A 27,600-nucleotide genomic window follows, 5' to 3' on the forward strand; every position below is an offset into this window, starting at 1 on the left:
CACCCAGAAAAAGCAACACTTGAGGTAATACTCCCATCCTGTGGCCTTTGAGGATATTGCCTCTATAATCATTTTTTTGAAATCTTTGTGAAGTTTTGCAATTACAGGCATGAATGGGGCCATTACCTTCACTGTGAGTTTGATATGATTAAGTTGTAGTACAAGACGCTCTTAAATGTTCTTCATATCACTTTGTGAGTTCCATAGCATTAGCTGAACAGCTGATCCCCACACTTTTGCCGTTCTTCTTGGTGTTCCCTTTACCCAGCATAACTTACCTCCTCTATGCCAATCTAAGTCTTTAAGTTCTTTTTAAACACTAGATACCTGAAAAACCTTCGGTGACTCACTCCCATGAATGGTTCTTCAGCACCACCTCCAATGATCTTTTCCCTTATTTGCAATTCCTACCACACCAGAAGTGGTCTTGAATTGTTCTGTGATATCTAGTATCAAATATGGATGTCTTTGCTCCCATACCAGACTGTAAGCTCCATGAGGCCAGCAATCTTTTATTTTGGCAATTTGGGGGTAGGAAGGAGTATCCTTTACTCTTCTCTCTCCCACCTTCCACCCCTTCCCATCCATCTGTTGTGGGAAAACACACCCAAGTTTGTAGCAGGGTCTCCCCCCTACCCCCCCCCCCGCCCCACCAAGAATAAGGAGGCTCAAAACTATTCAATCCAGAAGCATGGAAGAAGGAAATTTTAAGATAAGATAATAGCCATGGGGCTAGTAGAATAGCCTCAAGACTGGTGGTATTGGTTCTGGGGCTCATGGAGTAGCCACGGTTTGCATATTTTTTGAGAGTCTGGGGACTCATCACCTCCCATTCCAGGGAAATTTCCACCTTTTCCCTGAAAACCCCAGAAAATGAGCATAGAAAAAGTGGGTCCAAATCCAGGTAGGGGTATGTTTTGGGTCTGATGTGTCATAGGTGAACTTAGGACACCAAAAAGGAAATAAAGATCTGTTCAGATTTGAGGGGTTCCCCTGGACTGCTAGAGCCTTTAGTGTACATGTTCCATGTTTCCCCCCCCATTGTCCCACCTGCCACCATTTGTCAGTGTAGGAAAGTCTAGAATGTCTTCATCAAAGATGGGAACATAGGGAGGATATAGTACAGTAGATGACCACTTACAGGTGATTGAATAATGCCTAACAGTTCAGAACCTAAGGTAAATACAGAACAATAGATGCAATTAATAATACAGATCAGCACAAAGCTGATGTACAGAACCATTTTGAGTGATTAATAATAGAGAATGGTTAACTGATTAATAATAATACAGATTTTACAATTTATGCATGATTAATGCTGAGCCTACAGTTTTTGCAGTTTATGCTTAATTAATGCTAACTGATGAGAAATACAAGATTTCAGAACATGAAAGTCCTGCTTCTATTGCCCACCTCTATCACATCTATGCTTAGCACAATCCTCTGTGTGTGTGCATGTGCACACACACTTAATGGATGTTTTATGAACAATGATTTACCCTATGTGAATCTTATACAGAAATCTTTAAAACTGCCTTAACACAGAGTATTTGTAAAAATTCAGGTGATTTTGAAATAGTCATTTAAAATAGTCACAAATATTATTAAATTGAGCCATTTATCTTGCGTTTTCTATAATTGGCTTTTGAAAAACATTATTTAGTGACCTTCTTTTACAGTCTGAGCAATTTTTTTGGAGCAATTCAGTTCTTATAGTGTCTTAGTATGTATGGTTGTAAAGACTTCCATCAGTAATGGTGGCTTTATAGGAATCACTTGTTGCATGTTCATTAGGGGACTTGACTGTAAGTTTGGTTCAAGCAACCAGGCTACTGCTAATCTCCCTGAATCTCAAGTTTCCTCATCTTTAAAATCAGGGTGATGATACTATGTTGTGAAAGTCAAGTGAAATAATATATGAAAATGTTCCATAACATTAAAGTGTACAAGCTGCTATTTTTAATTATATCAAGGTTTGTAGAGTACCTTCTATTAACATGAGATTGCTAATTACAACAGATTTGGGGGAAAAGCCCAAAATTATTGTAGAGAAAGACCTACACACTGAAAATTGTTTCCTAAAATTACAATTTTTTGATATTTTGTATTTATAATGCCTGTCTCATAAAATCTCTGATTTGGAAGCTACCTTGAAGAATTTCTGATTCCAAGTGTTTCTGATTAAGAATTTTGGTCACATATCATGCTTGAAACCCCTTCCTCAGCTCCCCACACAGCCCATTCCATTATTGACCACCTTGAAATTTGAGGAGGGTTCCCTTCTGCCACACTGAGATCCAAGCTTACACCAGCTACTTTATCATTCTGTCCTCTGGGCCCAAGCAGAATCTTATAAAACAGAGTAGAAAGAATGCTACATTGGAGGGTCAAGAAACCTCATTTGAGACCCAGCTGTGCCACTCCATTGCTGCATGAACTTCACCAAGCCCTTTAGCCTAGCTAAGTCTTAGTTTTTCTGCAAAATTAAGGGGTTGTATTACATGGTCTCTTTTGTCCCAGCTCTGACATTCTCTGACTCTGGCACCTCGTTTACCACCACTGGTGAGCTCTAACATGGTGTAAATGGTGTTAAAACAGCCTTACATCATTTCTTCCTAAACTCAGAGAATCAATAAGACCCAGAAAGGGAACCTGGGCCTAAAGCAGATAACATTCTCTCACTTTGTATGAAATCTATAGCTGGTAAAGAAAGTTAACCACACTTTGAAGAAGCACAAAAGTATCAATAAGGGGGCACAGAGCATATTTCTGCCAGTTTTCTATGTGTGGATGTGGCTGTCATACACCACTGTAGTTGCTTAAATGCTTTTGAAGATGATCAGCCACATGGGACTACAGTTAACAGTGCTTTCTTAGGTGATATTTGGCCTTTTCAATGATTTAGGCACCTCAGAAAAATATAGCTCAGCATTGCCAAGTTGTTATAACCCTTCTTCCCACTGGCTTCATATGACCAAGCTCTCACACTGCATTTCGGATCCTTGTTTCAGTGGGCTCTACAAAAATATCCAGTGTTGTTGGAAGGTTTGGATTAGAGGAAGAACGTGAAGGGTATGGTTCTGTGTTTCTCAAAATCACTAAACCTGACAAACCCTGTTTTTGCATCGAGCCCCTTCTGGGTGTAACAAATAAATTATAACAGGTTGAGAATTTCTGGAATTTTTAATGGCAACACATGATATAGCTGACAAATTCAGAAAAGGCCTCTGGTTCTGCCCATGCCGTTAATGTGTCAACTGAGACAAGTTACTTATCCTTCTTCCTTTAGCATCCTCATATAGAAAATGAAGGAGCTGAGCTAGAAAATACTTTGAATTCCATTTAGCCCAGGAATTCTATGATTCTAAGTGATCTTAACTTGGGACTTAGAGAAATATAATTTCTATTGAATTGATAGTTCAGAGACTACTGTTAATTTGTAAAATATTGAGCATTTTATCCTCTACTCACGTGACTCCTAATCCTTCACACCCTCTTTTTATTTTTTAACCTTTACCTTCTGTATTCATATCAGTTCCAAGACAAAAGAGTGGCAAAGGTGAGGTAATTTGGGTTAAGTGACTTGTCCACAGTCACAACTAGAAAGTGTTTGATTTGAACCCAGGACCTCCTGTCCTAAGCGGCTTTCCATCCACTGAGCCACCTGACAGCCCTGAGCCCTCTTTTTATATGGCAGCTCATATAGCAATACTTTGCATTTGTGTTAGGCTTTACACTTTTCAAAAAGAAAGATTTTATCTATCATCTGCTTTAATCTTTAGAGCGCTACTTGAAGATAGACTGAGAAAAAGTATTCCTATTTTATTGATTAGAAAACAGACCCCAGGAGAGGCAATAAATGAAGGTTCAGAAACCTTCATTGTGTGGCCTCCAGAGTGAGCAACAACAGTATGACCTCATACATACATAGTACATACAAAAATATAAAGAGGAATGATAAGCAGACAAAAAAACCTGAATGCTATAGTTATGACCACAAGTTTGGCTTTGGAGAAGAGTTGAACAAATTCACCTTCCTCTCTGGGTGTGAAATATTAAATGTGTTATCAGAATTGGCTGACCTGATAGCTGGTTTTATTGGCTTTTCTTTCTTTTTAAAGTGCTTTGTTACAACGGAAGGCTCACTGAGTACAGGAAAAGGGAAAGAGATATTCTGAGACAAAGGGGATATTAACAAAAATATAAATAAATTATTTTAAAAGAAAAAGAAATTGGGATTCATTCATTTGTTCTGGAGTTTCCTGACTGATAGATTAGTGTGTCGTCCAAGGAGAATAAGCAGTGTTATAGGTACCGTCTGACATACTAAGGGGTAATTGGTGGGGGAAGGGGATGAAGAGGAGAAAAGTTCCATTTAGGGCAGGAATTCTTACCTTGGGGTCCAAGGACTCCCAAGGGACATTTAAATAGATTTCAGGTGGTCTGTGGTCTTAGATTGGGGCAAGAGAGAATCTTCATTTCATTATTATTGGTTTTCTTTGCAATCCTATGTATTCTGTACATTTACAAAACCTATTCTGAGAAGGGATCCATGGACTTCACTAAATTGCCAAGGGCCAAAGGTATCTAGAATACACCAAGATGCTAAAATGCTTCCAGAGATTGCTTCAGATGCTGGTAGGTTGCCTAAGCCTTTCTTTCCTAGACTTTATTTAATACTCTCCTTCCCCCTTGAATCCATGTACTCTGTGTTTATCATTTGGTTAGAAGGGAATTCAGGAATCCCAGATTCAGGGTGCCTTGTCTTTGTTTTTAGGATATTGTGTGATTTGGGTGGAAACTGCGTTTCTCTTTCCAGCTCTGCCACCACCAACATTCTACAGGCCCTTTCCCTGTCTCTGGATGCCCATCTTCTCTCTGAAAGGAGAAGAGTTGAACTGAAAAGCCTCTAAGGACCTTCCCAGCCTTCATATTCTCTAGATGGCCAGTGAGGTTTAATGAAAAAATAAACATTTTCTATGGTCATAACAAAAATTCCTGAAGAGTGAATCTGCTCTTTAGGTAGAAAATATAAAGGCTTTGTTGTTGTTAAGGTATCCAGGGAGTCAGAGACCCCTGTTTATTATTGTTCATTTGCCTCAATAGTTTTTTCTGTAGTAAATCAGCACATTTTGTAATCCATATTTTATGGAACTACTTAACTAATTATTGCAATCAGCAGCAATTTATTTTATGACTATGTTGTTCAATTGAGTTGGTTAGAACTCAGAGGCTGGCACACAGTTCCCACTGTTTTAATGATCATATTTTTATTGACTGATTTGAATAGGGAGAAATGTTTCATCTGTTAACACTATTCTGAAAGCCCCAACTTTGGTCCCAGATTTTATCTTTGCCCAGTGCTAACTTGAAAGGCCTTCCACAGGGGCATTGACCCAGTGGGAGCACCAGCTGTTCTAGAGGCTGCCCCATTTTAAAGGGAATAACGCCTCCTTTTCCTCTTGTTTGGGAGCCCCTCATTAAATTACCCAGAGACAATAATCAGATAGCTGCTGTTCAAGTTAATGGCACCTCTGAGCCCCTGTCAAGAGAGCTTTATTTAACATGCAGCAGACCTGGAGTGATGCAGGTCTCTTTTCAGGCCCTCATTTAATTTAAGCTGCTTTAGTTGGCATGGCAACTAGTTGAGACATCTGGAAGACATTATACTTGGGGATTGAGACTTAGGAGGATTTGTTAGTATAGCAAAGCAAAAATCCCACGAGAGTATAGCATGTATTACTTCTAAGCATTTTCAACTGCTTTATTCATTCTAAAAGTTTGGTACTTGTTGCCTTGCTTAACAAAATCAAATGGGAGAAGTTTGCCCAGGATATCCATTTTCTATGAGGGAAAACTACTTTGTTAAATGAAAAATATTGAGAGATCTTTTACTAAAATTCACAAAGCGGAATTACTTAGAATAAGCGACTTCTTGGATAACTTCAAAAGGAACTTGTTCTTTTTAAAGAGATTTGCAAGTAGAATGACAAGGAAAATGAGAAATCCAGTGTCCACCCAAAAAAGTGAAGCTTAAATTGTGGGAATTGACTTGATATAAACAGGCATAAAAGTGGACATGGAGAAGTGCATTCTTCTAAAGGAATAAGAGGAAATTGAACACTGTAAGCAAATGTTTGGATTTGGGGCTATGAGAATAACTCGCAGTCAGAAAGACTTGGGTTCTTGTCCTCTCTGAGAGTTCCTTACACCAAGGAAATTATAGGTCCAGACACCCCCAAAATAAAAATGGCTGTAAATTGCTGGTGCTAATTGACTTTTAGAAGATAATGTAAAACATTAAATAATGAGCTAAAACCATCTTGCCTTTTCTAATTTTACAATCCCAAACTCTCCTTTTTTTAATTATCTTTAACCAGCATCCTTGGGGGGATAAGGATATAGGGTGCTTGAAGGTATTTTTAACTTAAGTTCAAGAGTAGACTGCTTTTCATATCGCCGGTCTGACATGATTACTTGTGGGCGGGAAGTTTTTTGGAAGGTTGGATCAGATCTTTCCAGGTCAGGGGCCAAAGCAGGTCAGTGACATCATGGTTATTTGTGCTAAGCAGAGGCAAGAATGAGACTGGTTTGTATTTCATCTGGAATGATGTGTATCCATGTGGCCTCAGGAATTGTCCTGCCATAGGAGGCTGTTGTTAATTTGGTTATTTTTGCTTTGGAGAATCAAATTTTAGAATGCCTTCTATAAAGGTGCTCAGGTCTTTATAGATAGGGAGGGATCTTCTCCCGGACTATAGATAGGTAGGTAGGCAGATGGGGAGGAGGAAACAGAGAGGTGAGTGAGCATGTTTTAAACCCTTACTGTAGTATATGCTAGGCCCTGTGCTAAATACTAGGGCTACAAGCAATCGAGAGGAGCTCATGTTCTACTGGCATAGGACAGCATGCAAAGGGGACCTGAAAAGGGGCTGTTGGCGAGGGGTGTTGGGGATGGTGATGTTCTAGGCACAGCAGTGAGGCTTGAAAACGGTGGCTAGTAAGTGACACCAAGCACTAGTTACAGGCAAGATAAAGCAGCTGATCTGTGCAAAAGTTAGAACTGGAGGTGCCAGAGGGTCAGAATTCAAGGTTCTAGTAAGGGAGCAGGGGGAACCTAGAGCCCAGGCTGCAAGGTTTGGAAATATTTTGTATTGTGGATTGAATCAACCCTTTGCCTTCAAGTAGCCACAAAATATTCAGAACATATATCATTTCACCTGTCCCCAAACCAGTTTTTTTCTTCTTTCTTCTGTTTAAAAATATGGTTACAGATAGGAGGGGGAAACACACAAACCCATGACATTCTGTTTCATATCTGTTCTCCAAGTTTGGCTCTTATCAATTTGTTCCATTATTAAGTCAAAACAAGATTTTTCTCAAGTGCCAGCACTAACTACCAATTCAACCCAATCACTTGAAAGCCATGATGTTTTCTCACTCCTGGCTTGCGTCGGTACCAGCTGTCACCACCAGCAGGAAGGGTTCTGGCATTGCAGCTTGGCTGGCCATTCTATTGAGGTTTCCGCATCCAGAAAAAAACTATTCAATCCTGGCAGAAGCAGACCCCAAAAAAATCCTGTCAATGAGTCAGCAGACATGACTGTACCACAAGCAGAGGTTTGCCTCACTGGGCTGCCATTTTTTTATTTTTTTAATTTGGCTGTTTTAAGGAAACTGATAGCACTTGCTTTGGGGATGGCAGTGGGAGGAGGGGGAATTCTCCTTATTTTCTTTCTTTTGGGTTGTGTTGGGGGTGTGGGGTTCCTGGTTGTTGTTGCTGAAACCAGCCTGCCCCTCTTTATAAATGAATTTTGTATAAACGACCTCAAGAGTACAGACTGTTGGGGGCAGCTGGGTGACTCGGTGGATTTAGAGCCAGGCCCAGAGACGGAGGTCCTGGGTTCCTAGCTGTGTGACTCTGGGCAAGTCACTTGACCCCCATTGCCTAACCTTTACCACACTTCTGCCTAGGAACCTATACACAGTATTGATTCTAAGATGGAAGGTAAGAGTTAGGGGGGAGTACACACTGTCAGTTCTCAGTGTAAGATCTAATAACAGGTACCTTGTGATTAAGTGGCCAAACATTAGCTTTCTTCCTAAATGGAATAGTGTTTACTTAAATAGTATCAAGATAACTATTCTGAGTACTTGCCAAACAAAGAGTTTCCAGACCCTTTTGGTTTAGGTCAATGCTAAGGATCCTAAGACCCCAATCAGGGCTTCAGAGTCACCTTATTTTCCAGATATTAGTTGTGGGACAGGTCAAGCATAAAGACTTTCCCCAGGACTCAGGCCCAAACCTAGGCTCCCAGGCCCAGTGTTCTTTCAACTGTAGACAGTTCTTGCTTTATGTAAGTGGACCCTTCCCCAAGCCACTAAGTAAATGATATAAATCGAATTTTCCACTGGACATAGGGAAGGGAGCAGGAAGAAGGGGAATACACAGGCTAGAGCCAGCTTTGGGGGACCTGGCCAGAATCAGAACCAGGTAGACAAGTGGGAGCTGGACGTGGACGCAGATATGTTGGGGCTAGGGACAGACACCATACTCGAGCATGGATGGATGGAAGACACACAAGGCCAGACTCATGGGCTTAAGGCAAGCCCCGTCTGGCCAGGGGCAGGACAGTACTAATCAGTAAAGGTAACAGAGGTGTTTTTTAGAATTCTGATTTTTCAGAATTCTTTAAGTAAAATCAAATTATTGTCATGTGAATTGATGTAAAGTAAGAACTGTCTATATTTAGGAAGCTGGGATTAAAGAAGACATGAAGAAGCAAAGGAAAATTTAATGATTGTTTATAGCTTGGACTCACAGCTCCTTCTCTTCCTATCTCTTGTCCAGACTCAGGGAGTAAGAGAGGCCTGAACTGCTGAACTTGCTTTATGTCTGTGAGAAGGGATGGTTGAAGAGGAAAGGGAAGATCCCCAGGGTACTTGTGGGCCAAGCTGCTTCCCTGTTTTGCCAACTCAGTTCTTAGGAATAGGGAAGCCTATGCCAAACATTCATTGGAATGTCAAGCTAACATAAGTAAGTCCCAAAAGTTTATATTCTAACATAATCATGAGGGCAATTCAGAATCTTTAGAGACCATCAGGGCTGTGATCTAATCCTACTTTCAGAAAGTCTTCTACATAAATCATCCAAGTCAGATAATACTAATAGGAAGCAGCTGTCTCATTTGAGCCTCACAACTATTCTGGGAAGTAAATACTGTTATTCTCCACATTTACAGATGAGAAAATTGAGGCTCAAAGATTTAAGTAACATCCCCAGAGTCACATAGCTAGTGTATGTCTAAGGCAGGAGCAAGCTGTGCTGCCTAGCAGTTGATATATGGATTTTTCCTTTCTCTTAATCCATTCTAAAGAGCCCTCCATTTGAAGTTTAAAGTTTTGAGTTTGTTTGAATCCTGGCTTGCTACTTACTACCTGAGTGACCTTGGGCAAGTCACGTCTCCTTTTTTTCCCCTCCTAAATCTCCTCATCTACAAAATAAGGGGAATGAACTAAATGATCTCTACAGCCAACCCCTATTATCGAATTAACATCCTAAAGCCTTTCTAACAACCAGAAGAATTAAAAGGAGACCCTGTGAGTTCTTGTTGGGAACTGTTAGCCTGAGAACCGTTTTCTGGTTTCTTTATAAGCTCCCCTCTTCTTCTCATCCCTCTGAAGGCCAATTGTATATTCATTGGATATTTATGTGCAAGTGACTGTGGGAAAAACCAAGTAACTATTTCTCTGCCTTCAAGAAGCTTACTTTGGGGAGATTACATCAGCACATGAAGAACTGAATAAAAAGGTTAATTTAAATACTGGGGTTGGCTGGGAGGCGGGGACTGTGTGGGCTTACATAATTTATCATCATCCTCTCCATTTTATGTCAGAGAATAGAAGCCCAGAGAGATGCAAACCCCAGAGCCTTTAAGTTAGGCTGCATTTTTTCTCTCCTCCAGTATTTTATTAGACCAGATTGAGACTACCAAACCCATTTTGCCCAAATTCATTGAATATGCCCCATCTTTTTTTGTGATCCTTGCAATCATGCTTATTCTTTAGTCTTTTGTAGGACCTTTCCCCATTTTATAGTGCTGGTTACAGAAAAGAAAGATGATGGTTTGCTTTGACTACCTGTCTCCTAAATGTAAATTCTGTAATTTAATTATATCAGTCTCCATCTCTTGAGCACTGGAATTCTGACCCTTGAGCTGTGAATCAAGAACGTTTCCTCTGGCTTCAGCTCTGAGAGTAGAAGTTTTTCTTGGCACTAACTGGTGCTTCAGGGGAATTATGAGCCGCATTCTCTGAACTCTCCTTAACTTCTGACTTCAAGCTATGTTGTCACAGAATTGATGCAGAGTGACCTACATAAAATTATCGTCTCTCCTCAACCACTCAGCTCAGATCATGTCAAAGTTTTTCTTTATCAGATTTTAAGAGGTAAGATTTTGTCTGAAGGAAAAGAAATGGTAGCATCGACTGAAAGTTATGTTTTTCCTTTTCCTTTTAACCTGGCCTTCTAAGGCTTTTCTGCTCCCAACAGGCAATTCACTTTTGATATAAGCATATGTAACTGAGTTTAACATTTCCTTAAAGGCTCTCAGGTTGCTGAGAAGTTCTTGATTGAGCTTCTGTGATAGTGATGACAATGATGAAACCATCCCACTTATCAGTTGGAGCAAGTTGATTTGTCAGAAGTAAATTGGGAAGAAGAGCTCACCGCAAATACTGACCAGATGAAGGAGAGCCATGAACCCTTTGGAATAGAAGTACATAGCCCCAGGTGCCTAAATGAGAGTATCCCTTTGGCCTCAAAAGTCATCACAGAGCCGCAGAAGAATCTGTTGAGACATTGACCTTACCAAAGCAGATGAGAAACTAATGGAACCCACTGCATAAATGACTCTCCAGAATGGGTCATTGACAAGAAATGGCCATGCTGGCTTGACCAGGATGAATGTAAAGATTCTTCTTGACAGTTCCGACTTATTGCATTCATCACTGAATTGGTTTCTGGACATTAGTCCTCTTTTAACTGAATTTTGCCATCATAGGACAAGATGTGTGATTCATCTGAAACCCAACAGAAACTTTTTTCCCTTGTATAAGATTTAGAACTCCTCCTAAGTCTTTATTATCCATCAATTCTGCCTAAGCATTGGGAAGCTTTTATTAGCTTATTTTCTGTTCTTACCCAGTCACACATAATAACCCATATGACTATAGTAAGGAATCTGATTTGTGGCTTTTTTAGTAAAAAAAATGGCCTTGGATACCCAGAGAGTATTCCCAGAGGCCTGAAAGGGATCTTTCTATAGTAGTTTAGAAGTTCCCAGTATTCAAGCCAAAGGATGAGAAAATTGTCTTTCATTTTCTACAACTGAGAATATAGCTAATGGAAGGAAAAGCCAGAATAGACCCCTGGAATGTCACTTTGGAGTCTCCCTGAAGAGAAGAAAAGCACCACATCAACTGCTCAAAACTAAAGTAGACTTCAGGGGAAGCATCTCGGGGTATTTCAGAACTCCAGTGACTACACATGAGCTACGTGGGGAATTGAATGGTCAGGACAAACCTGGTGTCTGAATCACTGTTGTAGATTTAGCTTCAAATCAGTTCGTGTAAGACATCTCTGAAGAGTGAAAGCCCTTAATGACTTTTTTTACTTTGTATTTAACTGTAACCAAAATTATAGGTGTGTGTGCCCTTCCATGTGCACATGCGCAGTCACAAGCCTGAGTTAATTTTTTCATCTTAACGAGGGAACAACCCAGAATCTCCCTTTAATAATTGTTGGAAACCTAAGAAAAGTTTTCAATATTTCTCACTGTATTAGAAATAAGAACAAGCCTCTGCCATTTAATTTGTTGTTTCAGGTTTGAAATATCTTCATTCAGCCGGCATTTTACATCGCGACATTAAGCCAGGGAATCTCCTTGTGAACAGCAACTGTGTGCTTAAGGTAGGCTCTTCAGTTTATTTTAACATCCATGAGTATCTCAGGCAGCAAATTAGACTTGTAAGAGCAATATGCTTTCAAGAGGAAGTTGTTCAGGTGCTTGCTTTTTGTTTGTTTGTTTAATAAACTCCAATTTTCTCTGGTCCATCTCACTGAAAAATACTAGCCCTAATGAACATATTATGCAACTATTAAGGTTGAGCATGTATTGTTTTGACACATAGCAGCTTTTCCCATGTTTCTTCCCTTTAGTGTATAGTGTGTATATTGGGGTAGTGGTGCTGAAATAAAAATAAGATGAATAAAGAAAAGGCAAGTCCCTTAAGTAAAGTGGCTTCCTTTCCCACCTCTACAGAAAGAATATTATTAGGTTTAATCATTTGAAGACTGATTATTCATTTTAGAGTAAAGGAGTCCATTTGCCCATGTGTGGTCATACAAGATAGGAAAAGCTGTGAGAAGGAACAGCAAAAGCTCTCAGAGCCATCCCTCTCATTTTCTGTATGAGAAAACTGAAGCTTAAGGAGTTTAGACAACCTGTCCAACAAGGCCATTCAGGGAGCAAGTGTCAGAGGTAGGATTTAAACCAGGCTCTCTGACCATAGTCCACCACCAGGGCGCACTTAGCTGAAGCCCCAGCTAAGCAGGAAAGCAGTCTTAGACACCTGTCAAATTCATTTCCACAGCATCCATCCAACTCTAACTTAACTATCCTAATGAGAGCTGAGAGCTATAAAATGGTCATCTATAGATAATCCTGAAATCACATTGAAATCATTAACTTCAGCTTCTTTCCCCACTGTCTTTCAATTGAACTGCTTAGAGATATTGAAGTTGGCATGTCATTTTTTTCCTCTCCCCAGCCCACCTCCTAATGGAAATGGGAATTAGCAGCAAAGTTTCTAAAAGTCAAGTGGCAAAACTAGACTGGATTTTTGCCCTTGTGTAATGGACAAGCCATTGTATTTCCTCCTCACTGTGTAGAAATAGGAAGCAGGCAACTGCTTGGATCCACATAATAACCATTATACATTTTAAGACTTCACAGTGAAAATCAGATGAAATTTTCGCATGTTCCATGATTGGCTTTTATATCGTGTAGCTTAATTCTACACAGTAAACACTTCTAATATTTCAACGGATGTACTTAGGAAGAAAATTGTGTTTTTTTTTTAAATGTTGCCTACTTTAAGAATAATCAGTACTGCCTTTACTACTTAGCTGGTTGGCAGTTAAATCAAACATTCAAGTCAAGTGTGTGAATGAATTTCATTTTATGATTTTAAATGCTTTCTGCTAACAATAAGCCAGCTTGCTTTAAATGCTGGTTGTTACTTGCAAATTAAAATTCCTGTCAATCTGACCCTTTCTCCCCCACTTAGGATCACAGATTTAGAAATGGAAGAGACTTAAACCTTCTCCCTCCCTTCCTCCCCCAAGAAGTCATTTTTAATGTTTTCAAAGCCTCAACTAAAGCCTTTAGCACTCTGGTATACTACAAATAGGTCTGGTATAGAAATTAAAAGAGCTGGGTTTGAGTGAGTCCTGCTTCTTCCATCGGTTGGATGACCTTGGAGAAAAAAACACTCATTTCTTTTCAATGAGGGTTTTATTAGGTGATCTCTGATGTCTCCTCCCTAAGTCTTAAGACAAGAAATCATCTATGCCAAACTTCCCATTCATAGTGGGAAAGAACTGAAGACTTGGAGGGTTAACCCTAACTTCCCAAGCCCTTTGAGTCCAAATCCACTTCTCTTTGCACTCTTCTTAACATATATTAACTAGAAAGAATGCTAGTTTTTCAGATTGCCTAAAAAATAAAACTCTGGCCATCATATGATGAAATACGTTTCTTCAAACTAAATTTACTTTTTTCCAAGAATAGAAAGCCGAAATTGTATCTTAGAAGTCATTTTGTCCATGTTTCTGCCTCCTGGTGGTACACCATATTACCCATAAGTGAATCTCTGAGTTCTTCTTAACTATGTGGGCAAGAGACCCTGTAGCCTGCCTCAGGAACCTAACCCCCACATTTATCAGTTTTTACAAGAGATGATCACTCTAGCTAACCTAATGGGATAAAAGAACTGCACTTTCTGTATTCTGGCTGTTGACTGGAAATGAACAAAGAAGGATTTTGTATAGTGCTTGACAAGCTTGATACCTTAGAATTAACATGAAGTTGGTTTTCCTAGCTGTTTTGTTCTAGAATATTCTACTTGTAGCAGAGTAAATAGAGGAAAATATTACTTCTGAATAAACAACATACAATTAGGACACATTGATATTTTACTCTGCTCCTGCTGACTCATCAGAGAGGGCCACATTTACCAGAATAGAGTACTGGGCTACAGATACAAATTCTTACTGATTGTGCAAATTTAACAATAATAATTATTCCAGCATTGCATCTTTTCCTATGTTGAGTGTATTTAATTTCCTATTATGCTGCAGAGGATGGGTTATTGAAAATCTCAATAGTTCATTGGTTATCTAATCATTGATTACTAGCTTATCTTCCAGGTAAATTGTTAAAATTGGCTCCACACAAGGATAGCAGACCAAACAAGTGATGTGCTTTGGAGCTAAAGGCTATTTTTAAAACTATAGATATATACAAAATAGAGAAGAGATAGAGGAAGTCAGCTAGGTAACTCAGTGGATTGAGACAGGCCCAGAAACAGGAGGTCTTAGGTTCAAATCTGGTCTCAGATACTTCCTAGCTTTGTGACCCTGGGCAAGTCACTTAACCCCCATTGCCTACCCCTTACCACTCTTCTGCCTCAGAACCAATGCATTGTATTGATTCTAAGATGAAAGGTAAGGGTTTTTTTAAAAGAAAGAAAGATAGAAAGAACAAAGGTTTGCTGAAAACATCAAGGCCAAATTATTAAGGTTTTTATCCCCTAGTCATTCAACGTGCATGCATTAAGTGCCTACTGTATTCTATGCTGTGCTGGGAATTCAAAATCCAAAAATAAAGAATGAAACATCTCTCCTCTCAGGGAGCTAACATTGTGTTGTTATTGAATCATTTTTCATTTGTGTCTAACTCTTCATGATCCCATTTAGGGTTTTCTTGGCAAAGATACTGAAGTGGTTTGCCATTTCTTTCTCCAACATTCTATAGGGAGAGACAAATATTTAGAAGCATCTACAAAATAAATACAAGGTAGTGGTTAGGAAAGGAGGACACTAACAGTTGGAAGGATCAGGAAAGGTTTTGTGAAGATGATGATACTTAAGTCTTAAAGGAAAAGAGATTTCCATAAGTTAAAAATGAAGAAGGAGAACATTCCAGGTCTGGAAGACAGCTGGCACAAAAAAAGACAAAACCACAGATGGAAGAAGTCTTACCTTGTATGAGGTGCAAGAAAGGATAGTAATGTAGAATGAGCTGGAAAGATAAACTGAGGCCAGACTAAGAAGGGACTTCAACAACAAATAGAAAGGCTTATATTTAATCATAATAGTGATCTGTGGGAGTAAGTAGGGGACTGACAGGGAAATGTGCATCTCAGGAGAATCATTTTGGCAGCTTGATGGAGATTAGATTGGATCAGGAAGAGAGCTGATATAGAGATCAATGCATTAGTCCAGGTGAGAAATAATAAAGACTTGGACCAAGGTGGTGGTTGTGTGAGTGGAGAGAGGGGAATTTAGAGCAGATATTATGGAGGCAGAAACAAAACTTGAAAACCAGTTGGATAAGTTGGGTGAGGGAGAATGAAGAGTCTCAGTAACTCTGAGATTATGAACCAGGGACTAAAATAATGGTGGTGCTTTTGTCAGAAAAAAGTTTTTAAAAGCCACAGAATTTATGAAGAGACGGCATTTTAAGTTGAAGGAAAGGAAATTTAAATGACTAAAGAGATCATTCTTCCAGACAAGCTCTGTTTGTACAGTTATAATCCTATACATGCTCTTTTTAAAAAAAAAAAAAAAAATCTAAGCTGAAGAGTGGATCCAGGAAAGCAGAGAAGAGGCAGAGGCTCACCCGAACTTCCCCAAATTGGCCTCCCAACAACTTTAAGATAACATCTCAAAACAAAGTCTGTAGTAGCAGAATCCACAAAATGATGAGAGAATAATTTTCCTACCTAACACAAATTAGAAGGTTAGCAGGGAAGGTCTTATCAAACCAAGATGGTAATGGAACATAGACCAGCAGGCAAGGCTAGCCTCACCTCAGTGAGCCAGCAAGTCCTTGGGGATGACTGAATCAGTAACAATGATTTCTAGAGCTCTCAGCCCATAGACCAGTGGTTCCCAAACTTTTTTGGCCTATCGCTCCTTTTCCAGAAAAAATATTACTTAGCCCCCTGGAAACTATTTTTTTTAATTTTAATATCAGTTAATAGGAAAGATGAATGCACCTGTGGCCATCACCCCTCCCCCCCCCGATCGCTGTAGCACCCACCAGGGGGCGGTGGTGCCCACTTTGGGAATCACTGCCATAGACAGTAAGGGATTTAGATAACTGGTTGGAAGATTACAGGGTTCCCTTTACTGATTCTGCATGCAGGACTCTGTTGCATTGCCTACACATAGATCCAGATTGCAGTCCTTGATCTCTCAGACCCAAGATGTGGAGGAGTATTTGTGCAGCCACAGGGACCTGGGAGCCTGGTCATAGATCTAGGGGAAAAAAACTGTGGTTGCTCATAGACCAGAAAACAGACCAGGAGAGTATTAAACACATCTCTCATACTACCCTAAAAAAATGAAATCTTATAGATCCCTGGAGCTATCTCTGAAAGCAGCTGCATAAAAAAACCTGAAGTATAGAATAGTGACCCCTCCATCCTAAGAGTAGAGCTCAACTTTAAAAGCTTTTTAAATGAAAAATCAAGAAATGGGCTGAAGAAAATGAGCCATCAACAAAAAAGAAACTGACCATAGGAGATTATTTTGGTGACAGGGAAGATCAAAACACAAACTCAGAAGAAAACAACAAAGTCAAACTGTTGTATCCAGTACCTGAAAGGAAAATATGAGTTGGTCTCAGGCCCAAAAGAATTATTGGAAAAGCTCAAAATAGATTTTAAAAATCAAATAAGAGATAGAGGAAATTTCAGAAAAAGAAATTAAAGTGATTGAAGAAAAAAATGAAAAAAGAGTCAACAGATTCATAAAGGAGGCACACGCAAAAAAAAAAAAAGAAAGAAAGAAAACTGAAGAAAACAACGCCTTAAAAGCAATAGGCCAAATGGTAGGCATAAAAATCCAATGATGACAAGAACTTCTTTAAAAACAGGATTGACAAAACTATCAATAATCACATGAAAAAGTGTTCTAAATCCCTCCTGATTAGAGAAATGCAAATCAAAACAACTCTGAGGCATTACCTCATACCTAGCAGAATGGCCAGTATGACACCAAAGGAAAATAATAAATGTTGGAGGGGAAGTGGCAAAATTGGGACACTAATGCATTGTCTGTACAAAAATATTTATAGCCATGCTTTGTGGTGGCAAAAAAATGGAAAATGAGGTGTTGTACCTCAGCTAGGGAATGGCTGAACAAATTGTGATATATGATGGTGATGGAATACTATTGTGTTATAATGATATACTGCTTGATTTCTATAAAAACCGAGAAGACCATAAACTGATGTGGAGTAAAATGAGCAGAACCAGGCAAACATTGTACACAATAACTGAAGCATTATGGGACGATCAAATGTAATAGACTTTGCTACTAATAGCAATGCAGTGGTCCAGGACAATCCTGAGAAACTTATGAGAAAGATGCTATCCACATCCAGAGAAAGAACTGTGGGAATAGAAACACAGAAGAAAAACATGCTTTATTACTTGTTTATATGGGTATAGGATTGGAGATTTTGGTTTTAAAAGACTATAAGAAAAAGGAATAATATGGAAATAGGTATTGAGTAATAATACATGTATGACCCAGTGGAATTGCTTGTCAGCTCTGGGGGTGGGGAGGGAAAAAGGGAGGGAGAAAACATGAATCATGTAACCATAGAAAAATACTTAAAAATAAATAAATTTTTTAAAGAAAAAAATAAAGGATTGACTAATTGGAAAAAGATAAATAAAAATTCACCAAAGAGAATAACTTTAAAAAGTAAAATTGTGGGGGAGCTAGGTAGCTCAGTGGATTGAGAGCCAGGCCTAGAGACAGGAGGTCCTAGGTTCAAATCTGGCCTCAGACACTTCCCAGCTGTGTGACCCTGGGCAAGTCACTTAACCCCAATTGCCTAGCCCTTAACACTCTTCTGCCTTGGAGCAATCATTACACAGTATTGACTCTAAGACAGAAGGTAAGGGTTTTTAAAAAAAAGTAAAATTGGCTAAATTGAAAAGGAGGTACAAATGCTCACTGATGAAAATAATTCCCTAAAAATTAGAATTGGGCAAATGGAAGCTAATGATTCCATAAGACATCAAGAAAAATATATATAAAATAGAAGAAAATGTGAAATATCTCATTGGAAAAATAACTAGGATCTAGGAGAGAAATTTAAGAATTATTGGGCTTGTTGAAAGCCATGATCAAAAAAAAAGAGCTTTAGACATCATCTTTCAAGAAATTATTGGGGAAGATTGCTCTGATATTCTAGAACCAGAGAATCCACCAAATACTTCCTGAAAGGAATCCCAAAATAAAAACCCCAAAGAACATTATAGCCAAAATCTAGAACTTTCTATGAGAAAATAACAAGTAGCCAAAAAGAAGTCAAATATCATGGAGCAACAGTCAGGATAACATAAGATTTAGCAGCCTCTACATTAAAGGATCAGAGAACTTGAAATGTGATATTCCAGAGGGCAAAAGAGCTAGGATTACGTCCAAGAATCATATACCCAGTACAATTAAATACGATGCTTCGGGTGATGGGGGGAAGGTAATTCAGTGAAATAGAGGACTTTTAAGCATTCCTGATGAAAAGACCAGAGCTGAATAGAAAATTGGAAATAGAAAACTCTAGAGAAATATAAAAAGGTTGAGAGAAGTCTTAAAGGATTCAAGAAAGTTAAACTATTTCTGTTCCTACATGGGAAGGTGATACTTGTAGCTCCTAAAAACTTCATCATTATTACAGCAGTTAGAAGGACTATACATAGACAAAGGACACATGTGAGTAGAATATGATGGGGTAATATCTAAAAAAAGAAAATTAAGGAATGAGAAAAAGGAATGCGCTGGGAAAAGGGGAAAGGGTTAGGTAGAATGGGGTAAATTATCTCCCATAAAAGAGACAGAACTTTTACGGTGGAAGGGATAATGGGAGAGGTGGAAGGACACTTGAACCTTATTCTCATCAGAATTGGCTCAACAAGGGAAGAACATATACACTCATTTAAGTAGAGAAATCTAACTTAACCTACTAGAAAGTAGGCAGTAAAAGAGATTGGGGGGGGGGGGTGCTGATAGAAGGGAGGGAAGATTGGAGAAGGTAGTGGTCAGAAGCAAAACACTTTTGAGACTAGACAGGATAAAAGGATAGAGAAGGATAAATAGGGAAATAAGATGGAGGAAAATCACAGTAATCATAACTGAAAAAAATTATAGCAATATGTAGAGAAATGAGTCAAATGTATAAGAATATAAGTTACTCCCCAGTTTATAAATGCTCAAAGGATATGAACAGGCAGTTTTTGGATGAAGTAATCAAAGCTATCATTAGTTATGTGAAAAAAAATACTCTAAATCACTATTGATTGGAGAAATGTAAATTAAAATAATAAAAAATAATTTAAAAGGTTCCACCTCATACCTATGAGATTGCCTGTTATGACAAAAAAGGAAAATGATAAATATTGGAGTAGGTGTGGGAAAACAGATACTAATGCACTTTTAGAGTTATGAACTGATTTAACCATTCTGAAGAACAATTTGGAACTACTGTATGCCCAAAGAACATGTGTGTGCCCTTTGTCTCGGCAGTACCACTGCTAGATCTGTATCCGAAAGAGATAAAAAAACAAAAAGGAAAAAGGACCTATATGTATAGAAACATTTATAGCAGCATTTTTCATGGTGACAAAGAATTGGAAATTAAGGAGATAGCCATCAATTGGGGATGGTTTATCTGTGTTTTCTTTCACAACATGACTGATACAGGGGGAAAAGGTCGGGGTTGAAGTCCTTCCACCTCTCGAGAAAGAATTGATGAAGTCTGTATGCAGATCAAAGCCTACTAATTTTTCACCTTATTTATTTATTTATTTTTGTGGGAGCCCTTATCTTCCATCTTGGAGTCAATACTGTGTATTGGTTCCAAGGCAGAAGAGCGCTAAGGGGTAGGCAATGGGGGTTAAATGACTTGCCCAGGGTCACACAGCTGGGAAGTGTCTGAGGCCAGACTCTCAATCCACTGAGCTACCCAGCTGCCCCCTTACCTTATTTTTTAATAGATTTTTATTGTGCCTTCTTCCACAATATGACTGATACGTTTTGCATGATCCCACATCTATAACCTATATCAAATTGCTTACCATCTCAGGATAGAGGAAGAGAGAATTTGGAACTCATAATTTAAAAAAAAAAATGTAAAAAAGTATTTGTACTTACAATTGGTGAAAAAATAAAATATTATTGGCAAAAACATTTTTAAAACAATAACTGTACTCTTTCAAAGTACTAAGCCTAATAGAAGCCTATTTTAACCTGTTACACATGGAAAATAACAGGCGCCAACATTTCCTTATAAAAATGTATCTGAAAGCCCTGATCATTTCGAAATCATATTTGAAAAACAAACCACTTTTCTGTTTAGATTTGCGACTTTGGATTGGCCAGAGTGGAGGAACTGGATGAATCCCGTCATATGACTCAGGAAGTTGTCACTCAGTATTATCGGGCCCCCGAGATCCTGATGGGCAGCCGTCATTACAGCAATGCTATTGACATCTGGTCTGTAGGCTGCATCTTTGCAGAGCTGCTAGGACGAAGAATATTGTTTCAGGCACAGAGTCCCATTCAACAGGTATAATTACACCATAGCCTTTAATACCATGTTACATAATTGATTTGGGGTAAATCCATTTTCAGGTGTAATTGAGTTAGGATTTTGTCATCTACACATCAGAGGGGCTCTTAATAGTGTGTGTCTTGCTATATATGCACATTAAATTCTGCTGTAACAAATTTCCTCAAAGTGACAATAAATGTCTTCTTTCCTTTCATTCATTTGAACTATAGGATGTTTTTTTGTAGGGCTGGTAGTGTTGCTGGTCCATTTATATCCCTAATGGTTGACTTTAAAATGTGTTCATTGAATTCATGGAAATTTCATTTGAGCTTTTTCTAGGAGATTTGATGTTGATGTCTTTAATTCTAAGCATTTAGAAAAGGCTGATGACATTTAGTGGATGAGAAGATATTTAAACACTGGGCTCCATAGTACAAAATTCCTTAAAATACACATTTTGGGAACTTATAGCACTGATTAAAGCTTCTTGGATATATCTAAGTGAATTAGGATACCAGACCTCATTGGTAGTGTTTCCAAATCTCTGATTTGAAACAGGCTTTTACTATGCATGTCTATAAACAGTATATGTTCTCACAAGTACAGCATATCCTTTGTGTCCAGAACCGTCAGTCACCATGTTAGAAAATGTATTTGCCCTAATCAACTGTTAACATATTTCTTGACTGTATATTCACAGCCTATAAAAATGTCTATGATCTAAAATTCTATGTGGAAATTGTCCAGAGTTGGGTATTTTTTCCTAAAAGTGACTGTTATGTTGCTCCATTTGTATTCAATTTGAACCATATTATAAAAATTCAGCAGAAAAGTATACAATGCTGTTTTAATGTGCCAATTAGTAAAGTAGCCACATAACTGAAGCCAAGATGTGGCTCTAAAAAAGTCCATTATGTTCCAAATTTAAAGGACCAAGTTTAACAGATTTTTTGATATATGCCTTCATACCTGGTCTTCCTATTTGGACCCAAAGAAGCTTACATTATAAAACCAATAATAGTCTTTTAAAGGTGGGAAACCTTGAAGTGACAAATGGGGGTTGGAGCCACTGAAAATATTCACTCAACAAGGATCTCAGGCTACTATTAAAAAATGAGTAAAGTGTGGCTTATGCTGGTATTTAAAGCTTAATTCTCTAAAGGGAGGGGAGTTGTTTTTGCTACTCTGAAATGACCATTTGGGGGATCCTCCTATGTATAACCTGGAAAGGGGATGGGAGGAGTTATAAAATAGTGAAGAGAATCCAACTTCAGCTGAACATAGTGATTTCCTCTAGAAGTTCCTAATGCTTTGGAGAGAGGGAGGGAAATGAAGTGAGAGAGAGGCAGCCAACCTTTGTATAAGAGCTTTATTATCTAAAGATCCAACTCACTTGGGGAGACTTTTCTAGATGGTTCATTTTTTTTAAATTAGCCTGCTATTTCTGATCAGCAGTAGCTTGACTGTTTTATTTAAACCTTTACATTCTGTCTTAGAGTCAATACAAAACAGTTACAGAGTAGAGGAGCAGTATGCATTAGGCAATAAAGTGACTTGCCCAGGGTCACAGAAGTATCTAAGAGGTCTAGGAAGTATCTCAGGTCATATTTGAACCCAAGACCTCCCATCTCCAGGTCTGGCTCTCTATCCACTGAACCACCTAGCTGCCTTTAGCTTGACTAACTGTGTAAGTTACAAAAATGTCACCTCATCCCCCTCAGGAAAAAAAAATTAAAAAAACCCTCTTGGGGATCTTCATTCTTATAGAGGGATGTTTCTATGTGTCCCCAAAACTCCAGAGGGAAGTGCTATAGAGGCCTGTCCTGGGCTCTAGACAAACCCCCAACTTGTGCTTCTATTGGGTGATTCCAGAAAGAAGAAAAATACAAAGTAGCATTTCATAGGTAAGAACTGTCCAAACTAGAGCATGAGAAGCAAGTGTAATTGGTAATTAGGTTAACAACATCCGAATATCTGTAGGGTTAAAGACAAATATTAAGGATAAGTGGCTGTGTTCAAGGATGATCTGAATCATGTCACCAGATCTGCAGCATATGTGCTATTATCGCCTAGGATGTGTGGTAGTTCTTTGCCGGCATAGCAGAAGACTATCCTGGCTATAGTGTAAAAAAAATATTTGGGCCCCACTGCAAGACCCACTCTGATCTCAAATGTAAAGGCTTTGTGCAAAACAGAAGAGTTCAAAGCTTTATAGGATATCTTACCTGGCAAGTCTTGAGTCTGCTCCATATACCAAATCCAGCTCTTAATCTCACTTCTTAAAGAATATGTCTTTTAGCTGGATTTGATACTGGTATCAATCGTACATGGGCAGATCATAAGTGCTAGCATGCCCAGCACAGGAGAGACCAATTCAGATTTCTTCAGTAAGTCTATTTGCCTCCCTATATTAATGCCACACAAATAGGGTGGAAAGGGGCCCCCAGGGGCAGCTGGGTAGCTCAGTGGAGTGAGAGTCAGGCCTAGAGACGGGAGGTCCTAGGTTCAAACCCGGCCTCAGCCACTTCCCAGCTGTGTGACCCTGGGCAAGTCACTTGACCCCCATTGCCCACCCTTACCAGTCTTCCACCTATGAGACAATACACCGAAGTACAAGGGTTTAAAAAAAAGGGGGAGGGGGGCCCAACTGAAGCTGGCTAACCTTTGCTGTTTAATTTAAGTAGGCTAGAAAGTAAGATCATAATCTTCTCTCCATTAACTTGGAACATGAACTTGAAAGCTTTACTCCAAGCTCTCTGAGAAGCCCTGATTCCAGAATATCTAGTTGGAATGTCTCCCTGACCCAATGACTGTCATCTTTTTTTCCTGTCTGTCTACAGTTGGATTTGATCACAGATTTATTGGGCACACCATCACTGGAAGCAATGAGGACAGCTTGCGAAGGTGCAAAGGCACACATACTCAGGGGTCCTCATAAACAGGTAAGAGGCAAAGAAGGTGAACAGCTGAGTCTGATCACCATCTGCCAAGGCAGGGACAAGAGGATATTAGAATCAGAATTCATAAGTGCAGGGCAGAGCTGCAGGATTTGTTTTGGCAACACAGCAGATAAAGTTTTGAAAACTTGTCTCCACAACAAAACTTCTTCATGTCGTGCTATGCTGACCTTGACCAGATATTACTACCTGATAACTCGAGTTTAGTTTTGTGTTCAAAATTGTCTCTTCCTTCCATGTTCAGTTCTAAACAGGATTTCCTAATTCTGTCTGAACTACTTTCCAACCTTTTCACTTACTGATCTTATTCTCCTAAGTGTCTCTCAAATGTCCAGGCCCTGTAGTGCTCCTTAGCCATCTTGACAATGGGCCAATTACTGCCCCTGTCTAAGTCTATTTCCATCTTATTTTTCATTAAATGATGCCAAAAGGCCCTTCCATCTCTGATATTCTGTGATTCATCTTTGTAACTATGCTTTCTCCCATTTTATTAGCATGTCCAGCAAAGGATAGCTAAGATGAGTCACGAGGGTGGAGAGCAAAGTTATGTCCAAGTACAAAGAACCAGAATTCCAGGCCACTTGTTTCAGTTTTACCCCGTCCATGGTGGGCCTCAACAGTAGCCTGCTTGCATGTCCTGAAGCTCTTTTTGCACTAATCCAGAATCAAGGTATGAGCTCCTAGAAAGTGACATCATGCCAAACAGATGCACCCTGACCCTTGGAGCTTGCCTCTGATCGAGCCCCTTCAGAGGGGCACAAACTGGGGGGAGTGGGGGGTGGAGTTCCTCCATCCTATTAATGCAGCAGCACTTCCACAAGTGCTTTCCCAATTATCTGTGGGAAAAACACCAGAGCGATTTTCAGAACTGCAGAAATTGGAAGCCACCAACTGGGCCAGACAAAGACTAAAGATTAGGCAGGGGATGCCCAGACTGCTGATCCTCCTTGGGGTTGTTGAATGGATGGGCATTCACATCAACCACCCTGCAGCCCCTTGTTAATGATCAAAGTGACATTCTCCTCTCATGAGATACGTAGACAAGACACTTTCTTTGTCAGGTTGCTCCCTCTTATAGTTCTAGATCCAGTGTTGTTAATTCTCCAGGATGTAGTTTTTAACTGAATTAGGGAAGATGCCAGTTCATCAATGTTTTGTGAAACACAAAAGTATTCTGGTACATATAAACTTGCTTAGCTAACTAAATAAAATGGAATATGGATTGTCTTTTTTTGCCTTTTTTCCCCCCAAGAAGGTAATAAGACAGTCACTATTTATGGCTTTGTTAAGAGCCCTGGATTTTACAGCTCATACTTTTTTATTCCTAAAAAAGGGGTGAAGGATAATAAAGTTGCATTATCTTTTAAAACCAGTGAGAGCCCATAAATACAGGTTTTGATTTATAAGCTGTGTTTCAACAATTGCTGTCCTCCTTTGCTATTTGTTTACTTCAGAATCATAAAAACTACTTGAGGACTTAACATTTTTAGAATATTGTGGCAAATCCAAGGAAGAATGTTCTACTATGATGGAAGAAGAGATCAAGAAATAGTCCATTTAGCACATGGATTCAGAGCTAATTTAGCAGGTCCTCACAGATGAAAATGTCCTCAGAAGCAGTAAAATAATTTCTCACAAGATTGCTGGGCCCGTAAATCTCGCCCAGCAAGAATGTTTTTGAGAATTGAAACCTGTTGAGCTTCAGACAGCAAGATGCTGTCCCACCTTCTCTATGGGGATGTAACCCTATTGCTAAGTTTCCAGTGAATTGATACTCTCTCACATGGTAGACGTCATCCTGAAAAGGTTTCTCCCAGCTGCCAGAATGAGTCTCTAATTTGAGTGCATCAAGTGAAAATGTGTAGGAATAGGACACATTAACAAATGACTGTGTAGACTCCTTATGGACTGGAGTTTGGCCGAGTTGAGTGGTCGTGTGTTCTCATTGTGCCTAGAAGGGAAGAAGGTCTCTGACTTTAGACTTGACCTTCCCAATAACTTGCCTAAAAGGAGCATGGCATGTGGGCTCTATTTGAAGCCTTGAATCTTGGTAGATCCAGCTATGAAGGATTTATAGCTCTGTTTACACATAGTGTAGATTGACCCATATTTTTCTGTATAAACATTCAGCTTGACTTCTACAAAGCCAGTCTTTCACTCCCATAGCCCTATGACAGCAGAGCTTCCCAGAGTATGACAGCTCATGGTCAAATCCTGCCACCCCAAACAGCTTATTAGCCACTGCCTGCGCATCAGGCTGGGGCTTACTCTTTTTACACTGGAACATGGGTTTAAGAGGCTTCACACACACACCAGTTTTAATAAAGGCATTTTTTAGGATGTTTAACATGGCTGATTCTACCATGATGTACAGCACAGCCTTGTGGAATGCCTTGTACTCCTTTAAGGTCAGGGGAGGGGTGTTTTCTAAGACTTGCTAGGACCCTCTCGGTGATCATCTCCGCCCACTGTTTCATTAGCCTCCTTGATCTATCCATCAGCCTGCTCTTTCCAACTCATCATTCATTGTTCGTGATTTAGGCGTTCACCCTGGTTTGGGCTCTCAGATCCCTCTTGCTCTACTCATGTTAACATGTAGCGCTCCATTCCTCTCCCCTCCAGCTGTGAGTACTCCTCAGCCAGCAGCAAAGTCAACAGGAAAGCCTGATTTCTTCTAAATGCTGACTGCATCCCCCAAGCCTTGACTGCTCCAATGACTACTTTGAAGGCCTGGCTTCCTAGGAGTGTGGCCCTGTCAGGCCCCTGAGGTCAATGCCTGTAACTCCACTCGGGGCACTAGACTGGTGGTGAAAGCTTCAAGGCCTCAGAAGAGGCTGTGTTCAGCCTGTCCCTGGGAGAGTTCCTCCTGCGACTCTCAGAAGATTCCTAGGACAAGTTAGATAAAGAAGCCAATCCCGCCTCAGAGTGCTGCTCCTCATTAAGGTTGGGGCAGACAACCCTTCTCCCTCCCCCCCCCCCATGCCATTCTCTCCTGAGCATCCTTTAAAAGGCACCCATCCTGGGGAGCCTCTGTGGCCACAACTTCTCCTTCTAGCTATTGAGAAATCTTGGCTGCACAAAGCATTTCAGGATTGACCTACTAGAGCACACAGAAGGCTTGTATAGACTCAATTACAAAGTACTCCTTAAAGAAATAAAGAACAATTTAAATAGCTGGAAGAATACTTAGTGCTCATAGCTAGGCCATACCAATATAATAAAATGACAATACAACAACATTAATCTACACTTTTAATTCTAAACCAGTTAAATTCCCAAGGGAATACTTTATAGAACGTCATAAAATAACAAAAATTCATTTGGAGGGGCAGCTGGGTAGCTCAGTGGATTGAGGGCCAGGCCTAGAGACGGGAGGTCCTAGGTTCAAATCCAGCCTCAGACACTTCCCAGCGGTGTGACCCTGGGCAAGTACTTGACCCCCATTGCCTACCCTTACCACTCTTCCACCTACAAGTCAATACACAGAAGTTAAGGGTTTAAAATTTAAAAAAATAATTCATTTGGAGAAATCTTGGTTGTTGCTCCTAATCTCAACCTTACCTATTTATTTAATCATGTTTCTTTTGTTCCTGTCTAAACCACTACCACCTACTTGTCTTATCTGCTTTATTAAAAATCTCTAATCATTTTGTCTTGTCCAGACCTTTGCCCTCCACATAGATCTCCTTGTCTTTGTCATTATCCTCCATCTCACCTTACCAAGGCTGGTA

General features: G+C 39.5%; 1 protein-coding gene across 1 annotated transcript in view; it reads left to right on the forward strand.

Moving 5' to 3' along the window:
* Positions 1 to 27,600, forward strand: part of NLK (nemo like kinase) — a 142,334-nt gene that overhangs the window by 98,587 nt on the left and 16,147 nt on the right. The window contains exons 4-7 of the mRNA XM_044672816.1: positions 10,343 to 10,449; positions 11,886 to 11,971; positions 20,718 to 20,927; positions 23,753 to 23,854. Coding sequence (XP_044528751.1) covers positions 10,343 to 10,449; positions 11,886 to 11,971; positions 20,718 to 20,927; positions 23,753 to 23,854 — 505 coding nt within the window. The remainder of the gene's footprint in view (positions 1 to 10,342; positions 10,450 to 11,885; positions 11,972 to 20,717; positions 20,928 to 23,752; positions 23,855 to 27,600) is intronic.

The sequence above is a fragment of the Gracilinanus agilis genome, chromosome 4 (assembly GCF_016433145.1).
Source record: "Gracilinanus agilis isolate LMUSP501 chromosome 4, AgileGrace, whole genome shotgun sequence".
In the NCBI taxonomy this organism is placed as follows: domain Eukaryota; kingdom Metazoa; phylum Chordata; class Mammalia; order Didelphimorphia; family Didelphidae; genus Gracilinanus; species Gracilinanus agilis.